Here is a 19,418-nt window from a genome sequence, read left to right as displayed (position 1 = left end):
CAGAAGACTAGCAAATTGATATTTTTCTAAATTGCAAATAACTTAGTACTGCAATGTTTGTGGTTCTTATGAAAAATTTGATAACCTGATGTTCATTGACGTGGTTTAATTTTGCTAGTTACATCCTTTAACTGTTCATGTTAGAGAGTTTCCAAAATAGGATTCTCCTCATTTTGATCTTCTTTAGCTAAAAATCTATCTGCCCCATTTTATTAAATTCATTTGGTGTCTTTATCACTCTCCATATCACCACCATTCTGAAATTTATGGCCTCCTCTCTTTAAATGTTGATTTTCTTCACTTCAGCTTTCCTAATAGTGAAGTCATCTATCTTCCTTGGAGATATTAATGTTCACAACTCTAGCTAGCTTGCCTTTTCCAACTGCAGTAATCTAACATGCAGAGATGTTGAGACATTTGTTATCACCAAATCATTCATGTCTAACAGATAACCCCAACCACTCTCCCAATACCCTAGATCTCTTACTCATTAGCAACCCTTCTAAGTATATTATGGATGTTGATTGTCCATATCATAATCTGTTGTCGATTTCTTCCATAGAACACAGCAATACTCACACAGCTATTCTCGCCCATGCGTTTGGTATTATGAAAATGCTAAATAGGATATTTAAATTTTACTCCTGTGCTTCATTTTCTTTGTTGGATTATTGTTTTCAGTTTTCTGATCACAACATTTGCACTAAATTTATCACGAAAGCAATCCATACTGTATGAAAAACATTTTTTTCCATTTTGCTGTAAGTTCTCATCCCTTATCTAAATCTTTGTTTTCCAAGGATACAGGAGAAGAACCTGATATACTGTGCTTGCTTTTGTTGAAATCTTCATCTTCCTTTTTTGTGTATCCAAAACTGAATTTGGAAGGACTAAAAGCAGGAAACTTGAAAATTGAAAAAAAGTATTAGTCATAACTTTTGTCAAATCTCACTTTCCTCTTTTGCACTTGTATGGTTTTGTTTACATCATTATTATACACAGAAAAGCCAACTTTCTTGCTTCTACAATTCTTGTATAGACAATCTTGGTAAATGTTTTCCTACCATTTCATCCACAAAACATTCAATGTCCCCTTTGATTTTTCATCAGAAAGCGATCAGAAGACTCTTATCCAGACTGGATAATCAGAAAATCTCTTGGGTTTTATGGTGTTTTGTTTTGAAGATTTGTGTTCAGACTTAACTTCTGTTATCTTTTAATTATGCTATTCCACTGATATCCAAACTTCAGCTTGGAAATTATTATTATTATTATAATATGGCACTTCCATGAGGTCTGAAGAGTCATTGCAGGAAACCCAATCTATCCACACAATCCATGCCTCTCTTTGAGCCCATTAACAAACATGGCACTCACAACTGACTCTGGCAATCCATTCCACTCATTCACAACTCTTCAAGCAAAAAATCTAGTCCTTGCACTCTTACTAACCACAACTCTATTCAACTTCCAGGGATGATCCCCTTGTTCTTTGTCCTTCTAGCCAAGTGCCGAAACATTTCACCTGCATCTATCCTATAAAACCCTTTAAGCAACTTAAATGTTCTATCATCTCCCCTCTTTTTCTCCTATCATCCAACTTCCTCAATCCACACACCTTCAGTTTATCCTAATAGGGAACATTCCACAGCTTGCTCATCATCTTGGTTATTTGCCTCTGAATATTCTCCACCGCTTCCTCATCCCCAAGTAACCCAGGGGACCAGACTTGAGCACAGTAATCCAGATGTGGGCATATCATTGCTTTATAAAGAAGAATAACTTCCTTATCTCTACTGCCGGCCTGGTTGGCCGAGTGGTTAGTTTGTCTGCTTTCCAGCCAAGAAGCCGTGGGGTTCGAATCCCACCATGGGCATGGATGTTTGTGACTGTCTTACAATCCTACAAACTCTGTGTGGAAAGGGAATCTGTGACCCCATCACTTATTTTAGCAGAAGACATCATTGCCAAAACTATCTGAGGTACAGCAGTGACCATACGGCATCTATGGACATCAAATGTGAAAATTTTTTCACATTTGATGTTTGGAAGCTTCACAACATAAAATTGAAGTCACAACCCCGACCAATAGGCAGTAACACAAACACTTCAAAAGCAGAAGCACCTACCCGACCTGACAGCATCCACTTCCTCCATGTGTTCAGACGACCAAGCATAGTCGAAACAGACCGCACCCCGTCAACTCCCTTCCCCTCCCTCTAAAAATCAGTTGCTGTTTTCAACCCCTTCACCCTTTCCCACCCTATATAAATATAAAAAAAAGTGCTCCGCCCATCCCTAATAATATAATATATATGTGTGTGTATATGTGTATATATATATATATATATATATATATTATTCAAAAAACCTGGTTTTTTTCTATTTCTATTTAATTCTCCCACATTGCTTCCCCCCCCCCCCCCCCCCCACACACACACAGTAGTTTGGACATCGCAGAAAGAAGAAAAGCCACAACACCCAGAAAAAGGTATGTGTAAATTTCTTTTCCTTTATGCTACCTATATTTATTGGTAAATATACATCTACAATGCCCTAAGAATCTGTGAGTAAAAAGCCAATGACATTTAAACAAGGGCACTCCTAAACAGAAGCAGGCAAAATAGCTGTAAATATAATACTAATATAACATTTATACAAATAACACACGATACTAAGCCCAACCACGAGAGTGACACTAAAGTCCTATCTAGGTGGAGCGCCCTCTAAGGGCGGTTGTAGGTGGCCTGGAATGTAAAGTGGGACCTCTGGTGATAAGAGTTTCCCAATCTTAGGAAACACTTATCACCAGAAGTCCCGCTTTACATTCCAGGCCACCTACAACCGCCCTTAGAGGGCGCTCCACCTAGATAGGACTTTAGTGTCACCCACGTGGTTGGGCTTAGTATTGTGTGTTATTTGTATATATGTTACATTAGTTTTTTTGTAATCCCTGAAGATGTCTCAGTGACTGAGACGAAATATAGGAAGTATTAAATTCTGTTTTAATCCTTTCTGAGTGTTGTATACAATCCATTAAGCCTCTACACATGAATTTAATATTACTTCCTCTAGATGATCCTTAACTATCTATACTTCCTCTAGATGATCCTTAAAACCTTAACTGCAGTGTTTTATGCCATGACACAGATTTAAGCTTCTTCCTGAGCTTTCATAATCGCCTGCCTCGTAGTTCCACATATACCCCCCTTTCTTGACAGAATATTCCTCATGTGGTACAATCTTTCAAGTCAAATTCTCATGGTCACTTTCACCAATTAGAGGCAGTGTGATCACCTTGGTTATGGATAGCTCTTCTGATCTTATCACCAGGTCCAATACTCTCCCATCCCTAGTCTGCTCCATCACATGCTGTCTTAAGTAATTATCTCTCAGCAGGTGTATAAATTCTATTTCCTTCCTGTTATGTGATCCCATGTTCAATCCATTTCTAAGAAAGGTGATTAATTTTTACCATCAGGTTTCTTTCATTTTTTTCTTTATAAATTATGGAGTAAACCATTAACACACCACTAATGAAGTACTGCTGGTATTTATTCTGCCACTATATCAGTCAGTAAGGTTTCTTCTTGCACTTATGTCACTTGCCTTTGGACACATGTCATGATGGAAAAGTTTGGGGAAATCTCAAGTAGTTGCTCATTCTATCTCTGTCTGGGTGCACATTGTACTTCATCCTGAGACTTGCATAATGTATTCCACAAAGCTCTGTTCTTTTATCTACTCTCTCCTCGTCTTATGTATCAGTGCAAATCCAATCCCCAATCTTGCTGTTTATGGTACATTGTACTCCTTCTCATGTGACAAATCTGGCACCATATGTATTACCAAAACTTCCAGAATAGAATATCAACTTTTAAAACCTAAGTTCTCATCTCCAAACCATTCTTCAGGAGGATGTTCTGATAACATTGTTAATCTCTGCACACTAGTGAAATAAAAGTCAGTCTTGTGTTGTTTCTTTTACAAAAGAATCCCTTTTCTTTCAATCTTACTTTTGAAAACACCCAAATGTCTGAATAGGATGAGATTTATATTCTTGGGATAACTTCAGTGCATTTAAGAAAGAGCGAACTTAAATTTCTTAGATACTTGAGGAGATGGTATTTGTAATATGTTTATATGAAAAAAGATTGGCTTTTCCCTTGCACTTTTCACTCAACGCAAGAGTTACTCTTGGAAGATATATGTAACAGGCCAAATGGGCTTTGATGTTCTGTGCATATACACATAACTTTAAAAAAAATATAGTCGGACTTAAATATTAGCTAGCTCCCAGAGTGCTTTGGATGTTAAAGGTGACACTGCAAAATCTGCAGACCTCTCTATTACATAGACCTCGGCTATCTATGTTGACTTTTTAATATCAGAGTATAAAGTGATATCAGTTAAAATAATAAATAAAAATATAAAATTGTGATTTTTATTTTTACAGTGCATTAAATAACCATCAGTAAACTAATACTTTTTAAACTAAATTAACAAGTAGCTATAAACATACAGTGAACTTTCATTACAAAATTTTAAGAACTGAAGGAAATGTTTGTTATAATGAAAAAGTTATAATGAACTTCCTTTAGAATTGATACTGTTGAACTTTGGTCCAGACACTTCTGTAGTTTATTATAATAAGAGTTGACTGTACATTTGATAGTTTAAATTTATGAATGTTAATTACTGGTAACATGTTAAAAAGTTAACATGATTTGTAATAATTTCATTGACTCTCTTCCCCACAGGTATTGGTCTACAATAGACAATGCTTTACGAGAAGTTATATTCAATAAACGTATCAGAGTATATCTATTAGGAAGTCTATGGAATCATACTAAACATGATATGTTGAATTTCTTTGAATCTCTTAGTGCACTAAACAGTTCACGTTACAATATTGAAACAGTAAGTTTCTGACTTCTTGAAGGTATTATTGGTATTTAATATATTTCACTTTAATCTCCAAATAAATTCCTATTATGGAAATAAGATACATGAATAACTTGTTTTAAAAGACAACAGCTCAAACTAAGAAATTATCCTAAGGCACAGTGTTTCTCAATGTGGGGCATACGCCCCACAGGGGGGACAATATGAATATTCCGGGGGGCAATTAGAAAATGATGTTGCATTCGTTACCTCATCACTGATATACTCAAAACACTTGCCATTGTCAGCGAGGGGGGGGACATCAAAATCTTTGAGGCGGGCATGATCCAAAAAACGTGGGGAAATACTGTTCTAAGACAAAAACACCTTTTTTGCTCATCCCTTATAGTAGCTCAAATGAAAATGTTCTAATTCATCTACTGTTTACAAAGTTCTGATTTTATTTGTTATATTATGATGTTGAGATCCGGGCTCTGTGAAGGCCAGTCAAGCATAGCGACATTCATGTCCATAAACCATGCAGTTACAGCAGCAGCAGCCTTATGATATGGTGCATTGTCTTACTGAAAAGAGATGGTGGTCTCCTTCAGCAAGACAATAGTATAAATGCCACAAAGTAGGAACCATTGCATTGTTCAGAATATTCAGACACCTCTCAGAGTTCATTGTTTGTGGTATCACAAACAGAGATCTGAGGCAAAACTAGGAAAAGCAGGACCCTACCACTCCACCTCTGAATTTCATAGTTGGGGTTACGCACTCTAGTAAGAGACGTTCAACTGGGCATCTGCCACACCCACACTCATCCATCTGCTTGGTAGCGGGTGTAGCATGATTTGTTGTTCCATAACACAGCTCTTCAAGCTTCCACATCCCACTGTACATGCTCTTTGCACTACTGAAGATGATGCTACATATAGATTCAGGTAATGTGGGGCTTGCATATTGCAGTCCTACCATGGAAACCCATGTTGTGAGCCTAGGTTTTGAATGTTTTTGTACAGATTCATGTTCCAATCAATGCCCAGAACTCTGCATTCAATGTTTCAGCCAATGGATGGCAGTTTTTATATATCATCCTTTGTAGCGTCCTATGGTCACGTTCGTTGAGTGTGGTGGGTTGTCAAAGGTAGGTTGCACTTCCATCTCAGTATAGCATCACTGATTGTTGACTTGGGATGACCCAATTTGTCAACAATTTTCCAAACAGATATGTCTGCAGCATGGCATTCTATCACAGGGTCTCTTTCAAACTCTGTCATTTCCCATCTCGCAGTGATTTTGCCCTGACATAGTTGCACTGGCTTGGGAGCATCATATTTCTCCAATTTACACGTGATTCATTATGGGCAATGCATCTTGCCCTTTGGGGGTTTCCGTTGACTTCTTTCCAAGCATTGTATATTAAATCAAGAACAGCATTCCAAGGGTAGATAGACCTGTGATCTACATAGTGCCAGAAGTTGAAAATGCAAGAAGCAGAAAGAGGATACTAAACCATACAGAGTCTAAGAAGACTATGGATGCATTGGATCTATGCTAGATATGGAAGTCAGCACAAGGAGAGAAATATGATCTTGACTGGAGATCTGAACATATCAAAAATAGGAGTGAGTAAAGCGAGAGCTTGTTCACATATAGAGCAATATACATACCAGGTGATCCAAAAGTCACAGAAAAAGTAATAATTCAAAAAGTATAGACAGTAGCACGATGTGGTTACAGAAATGCACAGAAAGACATGGTTTTTTTTTAATAATGAAAAATTTTATTGCCAGAATAGTTACATTTGTCACTGACAGGTAGCGCTGTAGCGGTCCTGGAGCTGCTATCTGTCACTATTTAAATGTAAGGTACGTAAATTTCAGATGTAGTGAATACTGAAGTTAAACTTTAAGCATTTAACATTTATTACTGAAGTTAAATGTTCTGCCAAGGTGAGGCATGTTATCGTTACGAGATAAAGCACTTTTAGTTAAGCTGTATTATCAGAACTTCGAATGTGCAAGTGTGGCTTTGCACACCTATCATTCGATGCAGGGTATTAGAAGTGGAAAAGGACTGATGTCTTGTTCCTCACTGATAGCTATGATGAAAAGGTTTGAGGACACTGGCAGTTTGGAAGCACGTGCAAGCGGGAGACCCAAAAAAACTATTGCAGTTGTGCACGAGACTGACACACAAACGGCAGCTTCCGCACTTGGGGAATGCAGTGCGCGTGAAATTTCAAGACGAACTGGCATTTCGTACAGGACTGTGTGGCGATCACTCAGGATCATCCTCAAGAGGTATCCTTACAAAATCCAACACGTACAGGAACTGAAACCAATATAACACGTACAGGAACTGATAAACATCATGAATTTGCAAATTGAGCTTTTTAACAGATGAAAAACAATGCAGACTGGCTGTCAAATGTCTTGTGGACTGATGAGGCGCACTTTTCGCTTAATGGAAGTGTAAATGCGCACAACTGCTGCATCTGGGTGAGAGAGAACCCACACACAATTCTGGAAACCCCTTTGCCAAAGGTGACAGCATGGTGTAGGTTCATTGCATCATTATTTATAGGCCTCTTTTTCTTTGAGGAAGTTCACGGCGGTACATTTTGAACTGTTTCTGTCACAGGCAAGCATTATACAACGCTTTAAGAGAGGCAAGCGCTCCATAGTGTAACATTCATGCAGGATGGAGCACCTCCGCACATCACAGGGCCTGTCCGGCACCTGCTGCGATCGACATTTGGCGATGACCGTGTCCTCAGTCACTCTTTCCCGCACGAATGGCCGCCAAGATCTCCAGACCTTACGCCTTGTGACTTTTGGTTATAGGGCTACTTGAAGTCACAGGTGTACAGAGGTCAGCTGACGTCATTGGCCATGTTGAAAGAAGCTATTTGCCATCATGTGACAGGAATTACAGCTGAAACCCTCTTCGATGCTGTGCAGGGTGTCGTGCCATGTCCGACATCCATTCTCATGAATGACAGCGGTCACATTGAACATTTGTAATCCTAGCTGTGCTGCACCACTGTACAACTACTGACACAACTGAAGCGGCACCTGTCGGTGTCAAATGTAACTATCGTGGTAATAAAATTTTTCGTTATTAAAAAAAATCCCATGTCTTTCTATGCATTTCTGTGAAAACCGCATCGTTCTACTGTCTATACTTTTCGAATTATTGAATTTTTACTTTTTCTGTTACTTTTGGATCACCCAGTGTGTGTGTGTGTGTGTGTGTGTATACTGTAACTGAAATTTAAGCTAAATTCATAGCTAAAAACTAAAGATATAACCTTAAAAGAAAGATATTCAACATATGTTCCTCAACTGTAACATTAAATCTAAGAGCGGTTTAGCATCTTAATTCTTTATAATCTATATGGACCACACCATTATTTTGAACAATTTTCAACCTAATGTCAAAATAGATATATTAATTTCAGTTCATCATTCTATAATGATGATATTCTCAAATAAATCTAGTTCAAATTCTGAAGATTCATAAAAAAAAATTTAATTACCTTTAATAAATTTGCATTGAAAAGAAACAATGAAAAGATAAAAACTATGTAAATAAAAAGAAAGATTAATCTCATTCTTAAGACTGAATCTACAAAACAAATAATACACTTAAACGATTCAGGAACTACTTTTAATGGAAAGAAATTAAACTTCAAAAGATAAGGAAAAACAACAAACCAATAGTATATACATTTTGCTTTAACACATGGATCCTAAAAAATCAGGTTGAAAAATAAACAGTCGATTAAATATTGAAGGCTACAAATTAGTTAAAAAAAATTCAGGGAAATGATGGGACGAATAGAAAAATGAAATAAAAAATGGGATATTAGAAAGAAAACTTATTAATATCCTGTTAATTTATTTTCACGGTATTGATTATAACGCAGATGAGAAGAAAATAATTAATGTTTAATACCTTATTAGCTGATATTTTTCTTCAGAGCCCAAAAACAGTTTGGCAAAGTACACGAAACAACAACAATTTGGTATAACGGCGAGACTAGTTTAAAAAAATTTGTAAAGGATAGTACAAGGAACTGAAGTCCTAATTAGGTACCATTTATGTTGAAAAAAAGAGAGAAAAAAGTATTAATTAGATCTTAATACTCGCAATTAGATCTTAAAATGACTATCTCAGAGATTTTTGATAAATTTATGCAGCCACTTGTTGAAATTTGGAGTATGTTTTCAAGTTGCTATTGATTCCATAAACAATCTCTCTCTCTCTCTCTGACTTATAATAATTTCTGTGTAGCATTTTCTTTCATTTGATTCTGTGTGAAGGAGTATGCAAGGCATGTCAGCTAGACCTGACCTGCCATAACAGTACTCCCGGATGTATTTTTTTGTTAACCAAGGTCGATGTCAACAGTTCTTCCTGTCTCTCCATAGTAAGCCAGGTCACAAGAACATGGTACTTTGTGAATTCCTGGATGTGATAAAGAAGAGAGTTTGCCCTTAGGTGAATGGATGAGTTGCCAATTTGACATAAGGTTTAAATTTGGTGCATAGCTGATATTTATTGAGCACTCTAGATATCTTTTCAGATGTGCCTTGAATGTATGGGATGGTAATAGTTTTGCTGTAGTCTTGTGTGATAAGCAATGGAGGGGATTTCACAGAGCTAGATGTATTTTTAGGATACCATACTGGTGAGCTGGATAATGGTGTGACTGTTTGTTCAAATATCTCCCTTTATGTGTGGATTTTCTATAAACAGTAAAAGATAAGGAACCCATCTGGAAGCCGTGTGATTAGTGTATCCAGGAAGGGCAGACAGCCATTAGCTTCCTGTTAAATTGTGAAGTGGATTTTATGGTGTTGGTTATTTAAATGCACTAAAAATGTATCCAGGGTGTCTGGACCATGTGGCCAAATAGCAAACACATCAACATAGCATAGTCAAACTGCTGGTTTGAGAGTGGCTGTATTCATTGCTAGCTTTTCTAAGTGTGTGTGTAGAAATTGGCTAAAAGAGGGGGGGGGGCATTGCTGTCCCAGCTAGTGTTTGTATATCTTCCCTTTCCATGCAAAATAACCTGCATGTACTGTAAATTTAAATAGTTCAAATATATCTGGAGGAAAATGTGACTTTAGCAAATCGAAGGTTTCAATTAATGGTACATTGGTAAATAGTGAAATAACACCAAAACTAATCATTATGTCTGAATTTTTAAGATATGGTTTTCTAAGAAATGAGAACAGAATTTTTAACAAAGGCGGCAGAATTATTTGTGAGGGTGGCTAGTAATTTAGCTAAATGTTTAGCAAGTTTGTATGCGGGACTGTTTATACTATCCAAAATAGGGTGTAGGGATGTACCCCTGTTTGTAAATTTTAGGTGCTCCATATATTCTGGGTGTTTTAACATGGAAAGGCATGAGTAAATTGTTTCTTTTGGCCAGGAAGTGACTTTGTTTCAATAATATACAAACTGTTCTTTTGAGAGAGTTAGTAGGATCACGATCTATGATTTGGTATGTACACTGATCATGGAGTTCATGAAGTGTCTTGTTCTTGTGAACTGGCATACTATGGAGGAAGAGCTGTTGACATCTGCCTTGGTGAACATAAAAAATGCATCTGGCACTATCATTATGGCAAGTCTGGTCTGGCAGACCATGCCTTGGATACCCCCTTCACACAGGATCAAATGGAAGAAAACAAAAGTGCTACTACATAGAAGTCATTATAAGTCAGAGAGATTGTTTTTGAAATCAACAGCAACTTTAAAACATACTCCAAACCTCGACAAGCATGACTGTATAAATTTACCAAAAATCTCATTGTCATTTTAAGATATAATTAATACTTGTTTTCTCTTCCTTCATTTTAGAAATTATGGACTTTACAACCGTGTTATAACTATTTTAATTTCTCTATGTTTCGACCTTCATATCAAGGTCATCATCTGGAGCATATACAAGGACAAGCTCAGTTACATTTCATACAGTAAGCTAAAGAAACAATGATTTGCTCACCGGTTATTTTACTGGCATGACCTCTAGTGAAAATAATAATAATAATAAAAAAAAAAATATAGATAAAATTACAAATTAATTAATTATTTAGAAACTACATCAAAGCTAAATTCTAATGAGAGAAACATTCTTTCTTATAGATAGTTTTCTTACAGTAACAATGATGTCTTATTTTTAACATTACAATTGTTATATTAGATTTAGGATTCTGGATTGTCTACAGTCCTGTTTATAATTAACTCTTGAGGAGAAAGGTACTGTGGGTAGAATATGTGCCTCCCATATGCTTGGGATTTTTAGGCCATCATTATTGTTCAGATTGGTGGTGGTTGATAAGAATTTTACAGGCTTCCTTAAATTTGTGTTGCATCATACCATGCTTTGGTGTGATGTAAACAACTGGTGCTTTTCCAGTCAATTCAATGTAAAGTGTTCATGGCATGATCAGAAAGGCCAGCTTCACCATGGTTATTATATTTAATGTGTCATTTATGTTCCTTTTGTTTTTATTATTATTCAGGCTTCCATGGAGTCAAAAGACTCATCGTGGGAGGTCATTCCTAGGAAACACAGTCTATCATACCACTCCTTAAACTCATTGAACTTTCTCGCTCTTACCACTCTATCAGGCAATGCATTCCGTGGTTCATCCACCCTCCTTGCGAAGAAACCACTCCTCACCCTCTTGCTCACAGTTTCCTTCCGTAATTTCTAGGGATGACCCTTGTCATCACTCCTTCCCTCTGTTCAACCAAGCGAAAGAACTTCCCGGTGTCAACACTGTAACCACCTCTCAACAGTTTAAAAGTCTCAATCATATCACCTCTCCTTTTATCCACCAAACTCTGCAGTCTGCATTCCCTCAGCTGATCTTCATAACTAACATTGTACAGTCCTCAAACCATTTTTGTTATCTGCCTTTGTACCCCTTTCCACAGTTAATTTATCCCCTTAAAATCCTGGGGACCAAATCTGAGAACAATAGTCTAAGTGTGGTCTGATCAGAGTCTTATACAATGGAATGATAACTTTTTTTATCTCTGTAGGTCAGCGTCCTTCTCATTATTGCAGCAATCCTCTGTGTTGCCTTCACCACCTTTATAATATGTCCCCTGAATATCAGGTTCGGTTCCTATCAGTCCACAACCCTAGATCTCTTATCTCCCCTACTTCCTCCAACAGAGTATGCAGCGTCCCATCGATGTATCCCAAACCTCAAGACTTTACATTTTGCTGCATTAAACCGATACCCCCAGTCATTTTCCCCATCTGTCTAGTTAATTTAAATCCTCTTGCAGGGCTACTACATCTGCACTATTACTAATAACCTTCCAGCTTCACATCATCTGCAAACAACAGAATATCCCCTTTCAATCCATGAACAACGTCATTGATATAAAGATTAAACAATATAGGTCCCAGTACTGAGTGCTGTGGGACCCCACTTGTAACCCTCTGCCTGCTTGAAACTGCCCCACCATACACAACTCTCTGATACCTATCGGACAGCCACTTCTGAATCCAGTTGACCAACCTGACATCCGAACCCATGTGCTGCAACTAAAATATCAGTTTATCATGTGGCACCCTGTCAAATGCCTTCGCTAAATCCAAGAAAATGGCAATATATGCTTTTCCCTCATCTACTGCTCTTGTAACTTTATTATAAAAGGCTAGCATATTACTAAAACAAGAGCGTCCCTTAACAATTCCATGTTGACTCTCACAGATAACATTACTCTCATCTTTCCAATGCTGTATACAGTCCCTCACTAATTTCTCTAAGATCTTAACAACTACTGATGACACACAAACTGGCCTATAATTACACACTTCCAGTCTGCTACTGCCCTTATGCAATGGCACTATCTTACCTTCCTTCCATGCCCTGGGCACTTTTCCTGTAACCAGACTTTCATTGAAAAGCCAGGTCAAAGGCGCTGTCAGTTCCCTAGCGCATTCTCTCAAAATTCGTGGTGAAATACCATCCAGTCCCACAGCTTGACTGACATCCAGAGTACTCAGTATTTGGAACACACTCTCTTCTAAACCTCGAACCTGCCATATCCCTCTAGAATTAAAATTTATTCCTCCAGGATGAAATACTCCAATAAAGTGTTCATTGAACAATTCCACTATGTACTCTGGATCAGTCACTCTGTTCCCATTTTTATCTCACAATGTCATTCTTCCAGAATCATTTCTCCTCCTACTGGCCACATAGCTAAAAAATTCCCTAGGATTTTCTTTGGATCTTAGGGCCAATCTCTTCTCATATTCCAGTTTCACCTTCCTTACCATACTAATCACTCTCCTGGCCTGTGTCTTATATTCTTCATGCATCTGCTCTTCTTTTCTGCTCTGTCTCCTTATATCTCTTCCATAGCCTCTTTTTTACATGCAGCTCCTGTTTAATATTGTTTGTCATCCACTTTACACCAAATTGTGTCCTCTTCATTTGTGGAATTCAGCTTACTATTGCTGCTAACAAATATTCCTTAACAATTTCCAAAGTGCTAATGATATTCTGGCCTTCCAATTCCTCCCTCCATGAAGCTATATATGTTAATAATTGGTGGATTTTTATATAGAGGATATTCATAGATATTATCTGATTTATTTAATCCTACCATAGAGATGATCTCTGCTTAACAATTATTTTTAATTTATTTCTGAGTCTACCTATATATTATTATATGCACAAGGGTTCACTCCAATTGCTGCAGTGATCTTAACTCTTTCTTTCATAATCCAAATAATCACTGACTCAAGACCAAAAATACAAAATAATACATTTAATATAACGTAAACAATATATATACACTTCAAACAAATATTACATAACTAATTACAAAATTAATTTGATCCAAGGCCTTTTAAAAATAGTCTTACACTTAAGACTAGACTAAACACTTTGTTTGCACAATCACAAAATGTTCATAGCCAGTTTCTTTCTCTGTCAAGGCCCTTTTCCGAAGATATATGACTCTATTCTTCATTTTCACAGGATCCTTTTTAGTAGAAATAATAGTTAGATTCGGCGTCCTTAATACAGATGAAACTTCCTAATCAAAGTTTTCTCAAACATTCCTTTAGAACGAAAATAGCAATTTCTTCTTTTATTCACTAAATGCTTATTGACAGTCTTAACTCTTCCAATTAAAAAAAACTTACAGTTCTACGATTCCCTTTTCGGAACCTACTATAATTCTTTCAATTAGCGATTTCTCCAATATTCCTTTTAAAATGCTTATAGCGATATTTCCATTTTATTTATCAATACTTGTTTCACTTTGAAACTTAATAGTTAGTTCCACGATTCCTTTTTCGGAATATACTATTAATTTTCCTCCAACTGTCACATAAAAAAAAAACTCAAGTTCCTCTGAATCTAAATATCTGCCAGCCTGTGTTCTAAATTCCTTCCAAACGCTCTCTTGTTTACTCTCCATTGCTTCGATACCGAACTTGTCAGCTGTCAATCACACATCAAACTTCTCGGCGAGCATGCACACTCCATGAAACTGGTAAACAAGAAGTTAGGTATGAATAATGGCTGAGACATTGTCTCCGTTAGCGACAAGAGAAAATGTCTTCATAAAAACACAAAACTTAATATTTTAAATTACAATAAAAATTCCTGCAAGTAATACAAATATCAAATCCAGTAAGTACATCAATTTTTTTAACTTCTTTACGTATCATTTTTGACAAAACAATTTCAATAACGGGCACATTGCAAGTGCCGACAATGCGTGTTATGAAACTAAAACTAATAAACATTTTAACATAAACAATTCATAAAAATATTCAGAATTTTAATTATGATTATTTTTACACCGGCCTTCCAATTCCTCCCTCTGAAACTTCCCCAAGTTGATGTCTAAGACTATTATAATCACCTGCCTTATAATTCCACATACGTTCCTGTCTCTTTGATACTCCTGCATGTCTATTCATCTTCCAAGTCAAAACTACGTGGTCACTCTCTCCAACCGGTGGGAGAGATGTCATCTCAGTTATTATCAACTGTTCTGATGTTGTAAACAAATCCAAAACTCTTGAACCTCTTGTTCCCTCTATTACATGTTGCCTAAGACATTTGTCCCTCAAGAATTCTAGAAATTCCATTCCCTTATTGTTACATGCATGTTCCTCTCCCCAATTATACTGCTGTAGTTAAAATCTCCCATAACAATCATTCTTCTTGCACTTGCCAAGCTACTGCCTAAACATCTGGTCCCCACCCTCTGTGCTCCTTGGTTTGTAGCAACATCCCACTAAATATCCTGTCTTGCCCACCTCTGCCTCACACTATATGCTTTCAAAATCATTGTCACTGCCTTCCAAAGCCTCCACTCTTAGAGGACGTAAGTCGTCACTTATCATAAGCAGTACTCCACCACCACGCTTTCCCTTCCTATCCTGCCGAAAAATTCTCTACCCTGCTACTTTTATTCCCGTTATCATATCCTCTTTTGTCAACCACATCTGTGATCCCAATAATCTTTGGCCGGGCTGATGCTATCAGCGCCACCAATTCCTCTCCTTTATTCCATATACTCCTGGCATTAATGTAAAGCATAAAAATGCCACTGTTTCTTTATCCAACATTATCCCCTCTAGACTCCACTGGGCTCGGCATTACTTCATGTCGTCCGCATTCTCCCAAGTACCCATTCCCACAAGAGGCCACCCCTGCTACCATCCACCCTGGGCATTTTAGTTTCCGTGCATTGATACACCGACTCGTTCAGAACAACAATCTCTCCAGATGCCTATGTCCTTCCTCATTCAAATGCAAGCGGTCTCTCGCATACAATTCCTTTCTATCCTCAAACGCCCTCCAAGCATCCACATATTCCAATCCTCTCTTCTGACACATTCTAGCTCTTATATTATTCAGTATTTCTGCTCTTCTGCTCAGCTCGTCACAATCATACCTAGGCAACACGCACGCTATCTTGCCTCTCTGTGTCTTCTTTCGTGCAATCTCAAGCAAGTATCTCATATCTCTCTCTCTGCCCAATTTACATCACCTCTCAAGTCATTTGTTCCTACCATCACAATCATCTCATCCACCCTTTCACCCCTCTTAATTGTCATAGCCACACTTTCTCTCGTTCCTCCAGGCAAACACTCCTCACGCATCCTATCTTGCACACCATGGATCATTGAATCCCCATACATTACACCTCTTACCACCCTGTTCCTCGATTGCTCACATGTATCCCTCACTCTCTCTCTCTCCTCTAACACTTTCTCTCTGTGTTCCCCTACTTACCTGCCTTCCTGACATCTCTCTATCCTTGGTTCCAGCACTCCCTCGCATTCTTCTCATTCACTCTCTTCCACTGTTTCCATTCTCTCCTCTTCTATCATTCCCATAACTCTCTCTCATTCCCTTTCTTGCACTGTTTCCAATCTCTCCTCTTCTATCATTCCCGATAGAAATCGTGTAACCTGTTTCCCCTATATATGGTAGATTACAGGTGCAATAAATATGGTATACTCCAGGGTGGGCCAGCAGAGGGAGTGGGTCTTTGGATGAGTTGAGTATGCTTTTTTAATTTTGCAGGAGGTTTAAAGGTGGCTTTGAGGTTGCATTTCTGTAGTATTCTGTTTATTTTATTTGTTGTCCCTTAGTTTTATCTTTGTTTTATGTCTGTTTATCTTTGTTTTTTATTGAATTTTATTTAATTGGCTGTAACGATTTTTTAGAAAAGTATTGCTGATAACTTTAAATTCGTCTTTCAGCACTTGTTCATTGGAGCAGATCTTCAAAGCCCTGTTTTTTGGAGTATTAATGACACCTAGTTTTTGTGTTGGGTGGTGGTAGGAGTTTATGTGTATATATTGGCCGGTATGTGTCAGTTTCTGGTAAACAGTGAAGGAAAGACTGCCAGAAGGAAGACGTGCGACAAGTGTATCTAGAAACGGAAGTGTGTTCTATTTTTCAATCTCAATTGTGAACTATATGCATTTGTGTTGTTTGTTTAGGTGGCTAAGGAAAGTGTCTGGTGGTCATGGAGCGAGATTGCGAAAACATCGTCAACATCTAAGCCAGACTTTGGGTTTTAAAGGAGAGGAATTTAGAGCATGTTGCTCAAAATGTTCTATATAAAAGTTAGCAATGGGGGGGAGGATAATGGCGAGCCCATGGTTGCGCCTTCTTTTTTGATCACCGTGCAACACTAAAAAAAAGACTTGTTTTCTCTCTTTTTCCAACATAGATGGTGCCTAATTAGGACTTTAGTTCCTTGTGTTCTCCATTACAATTTTTTTTTTAAACTAGATTGACTGTTATACCAAATTATTGTATTGTGAAAATAAATTAACACATTAGCCTTTCCATGTGTTTATCAATATCCTAGAACATGTAAGTAGAGTTAATCTAAGATAGTACAGGTGGCTTAAACAGAATGGAAGATAAAAGATTACTTAAACAGGTATTTGAGGCAAAATGACAGGAAAGAGAATCCAAAAAGACATAATTGATGCTTTCGGTACAGAGAAGGAGCTGATGAAATCAAGACTGTAAATATCAAGTCTGTTTACAACAGTCTGTAACAGTCCACTATGACATTATATATAGAGTATCATGTTATTTGTATATATATGGTACAGAGATGAATGATTATTATTGTTATATTGTGATACACTGCTTGGAAAGAAGTGTATCACAATAGAAATCCCCAGCGGCAAAAGAGTGCATTGTGCCATGTAACAAGTTATGTTTTTATAGCTGATATAAATTTGGGGAATATGATTCTCCCAAGTTAGTGCAACAGTGTCTGGGTGAAATGGCTGCAAGAAAGGAACTGACGGAGTTTGAAAGAGGCATTGTGATAGGATGTCATGTTGCAGGCCTATGTGTTCAGTAAATATTTGACAATTGGGCCATCCCAAGTGTCAACAATCAGTGATACCGTACTGAGGTGGAAGCACAGGGAATGAACTGCAAGTGCTACCTGCCTTCGATGACCCACCATGCTCACCGAACATGATCATAGGGTGCTACAAAGGATAATATGTAAAAACCACCATTTGTTGGCTGACACATTGAATGTGGAGTTCCAGGCATCGACTGGAACATAAATCTGTACAAAAACATTCAGAAATGAGCTCCCAACATAGGTTTCCATGGTAGGACTGCAATATGCAAGACCCACCATGGAATTACCCAACAAACACCATCTTCAGTGGTGTAAAGTGTGTACGATGGGACATGGAAGCTTGAACAACTGTGTTATGGAGCGACAAATCATGCTACATCGTTTACTGAGCAGATGGACGGGTATGGTAGGTGTTTGGGGAACATCTGTTACCAGAGTACATAAACCCCAACTATGAAATTCAGAGGTGGCAGTGGGATGGTATGGTCCTGTTTTTCCTGGTTTAGGCTCAGACCTCTGTGGTGCCACGAACATTGAGCTTTGAGAGGTATCTGAACATTCTGGATAATACACCATGTCATAAGACTGCTACTGTAACTGTCATTTGTAGACATGATTGGCACCATACTTGACTGGCCTCCACAGAGCTCTGATCTCAATCCTGTTGAATATCTGTGGGATGAACTGGAGCATCGGGTGAGGTCCACAGACATCTGCCCCACAAAGTCCAGAACCTCATTGCATGCCTATAGGAAGAATGGTCCAAAATTCTCATGAATCATTATCATATGCTTGTGGAAAGTATGCCCTATAGTATTGCTGCAGTCATTGCAGCGAAAGGAGGTCCTACATCTTATTAAGGTGGTGCCATGTCTGTTTGTTCCTCATACTATGGTGTCTGTTGACTTCTTTGCGAGCAGTGTATGACTGCTCCACTTCTTTATCTCTCTTTTATAGATTCTCTCTAATCACTTTCTTTTGAATGCTCTGTTTTTGCATTATGTCTGTTCTGTATTTTCAGGTTCTGTTCTCATCCTCCTTTTTAATCCACCTTTGTTCTTTGTAGTGACCTTCTGTATACCTTCATTTGTTCAAAAAACTTGTCAGAAGATTCTGTCTCACTTTTTAATTATCTATCCACACACACATATAGCACCATTTATGTTATAGATTTGGTGATTTCTTGTATGTGGGGTTTATCTAAAAAAAAAAAAAAAATTCCATTTAAACTATGGTCTACTCTCACTATAACAAACTCATAGGAACCTGGGGAATAGTTTGCTGTAATGAATATCCTTTAGAATACCATTGTGACTATGCAGCTTCGATTGCTATGTTTTGGTAGTTTGCATTAGTGATGAGTTTGATGTAACAGTGTTTGCTATAATTAGAGTTGACTGTATATAGTTTTAATAGTTAGATACAAAAGGAAAATTTGTTCAGATTTACATATCCTTTTCATGATCTACAAAATATAAGATATCTTTGTTCTATTTCTATAGTTTGTTATTCACTCTTGGAAAGTAAAAATTAGTCTTAGCAACTCCTGTTTGGCAGCGTGCGTGCTTTAAAAAAAGTTATTTCAGTAATGTTCTTAGTCCTCGGCT

General features: G+C 37.6%; 1 protein-coding gene across 2 annotated transcripts in view; it reads left to right on the top strand.

Annotated features, from left to right (window-relative positions):
- Window positions 1-19,418, top strand: part of LOC150102135 (5'-3' exonuclease PLD3-like) — a 217,721-nt gene that overhangs the window by 184,056 nt on the left and 14,247 nt on the right. For both annotated transcript variants that reach the window (XM_090398904.1, XM_090398903.1), the window contains exon 8: window positions 4,761-4,920. In XM_090398904.1, coding sequence (XP_090255030.1) covers window positions 4,761-4,920 — 160 coding nt within the window. The remainder of the gene's footprint in view (window positions 1-4,760; window positions 4,921-19,418) is intronic.

The sequence above is a fragment of the Typopeltis vanoorti genome, chromosome 10 (assembly GCF_054136105.1).
Source record: "Typopeltis vanoorti isolate ZY-2024b chromosome 10, IOZ_Tvanoo_1.0, whole genome shotgun sequence".
Taxonomy (NCBI): Eukaryota; Metazoa; Arthropoda; class Arachnida; order Uropygi; family Thelyphonidae; genus Typopeltis; species Typopeltis vanoorti.
The sequence above is the reverse complement of the archived record's forward strand: the minus strand, read 5'-3'. Positions and strand labels throughout refer to the sequence as shown.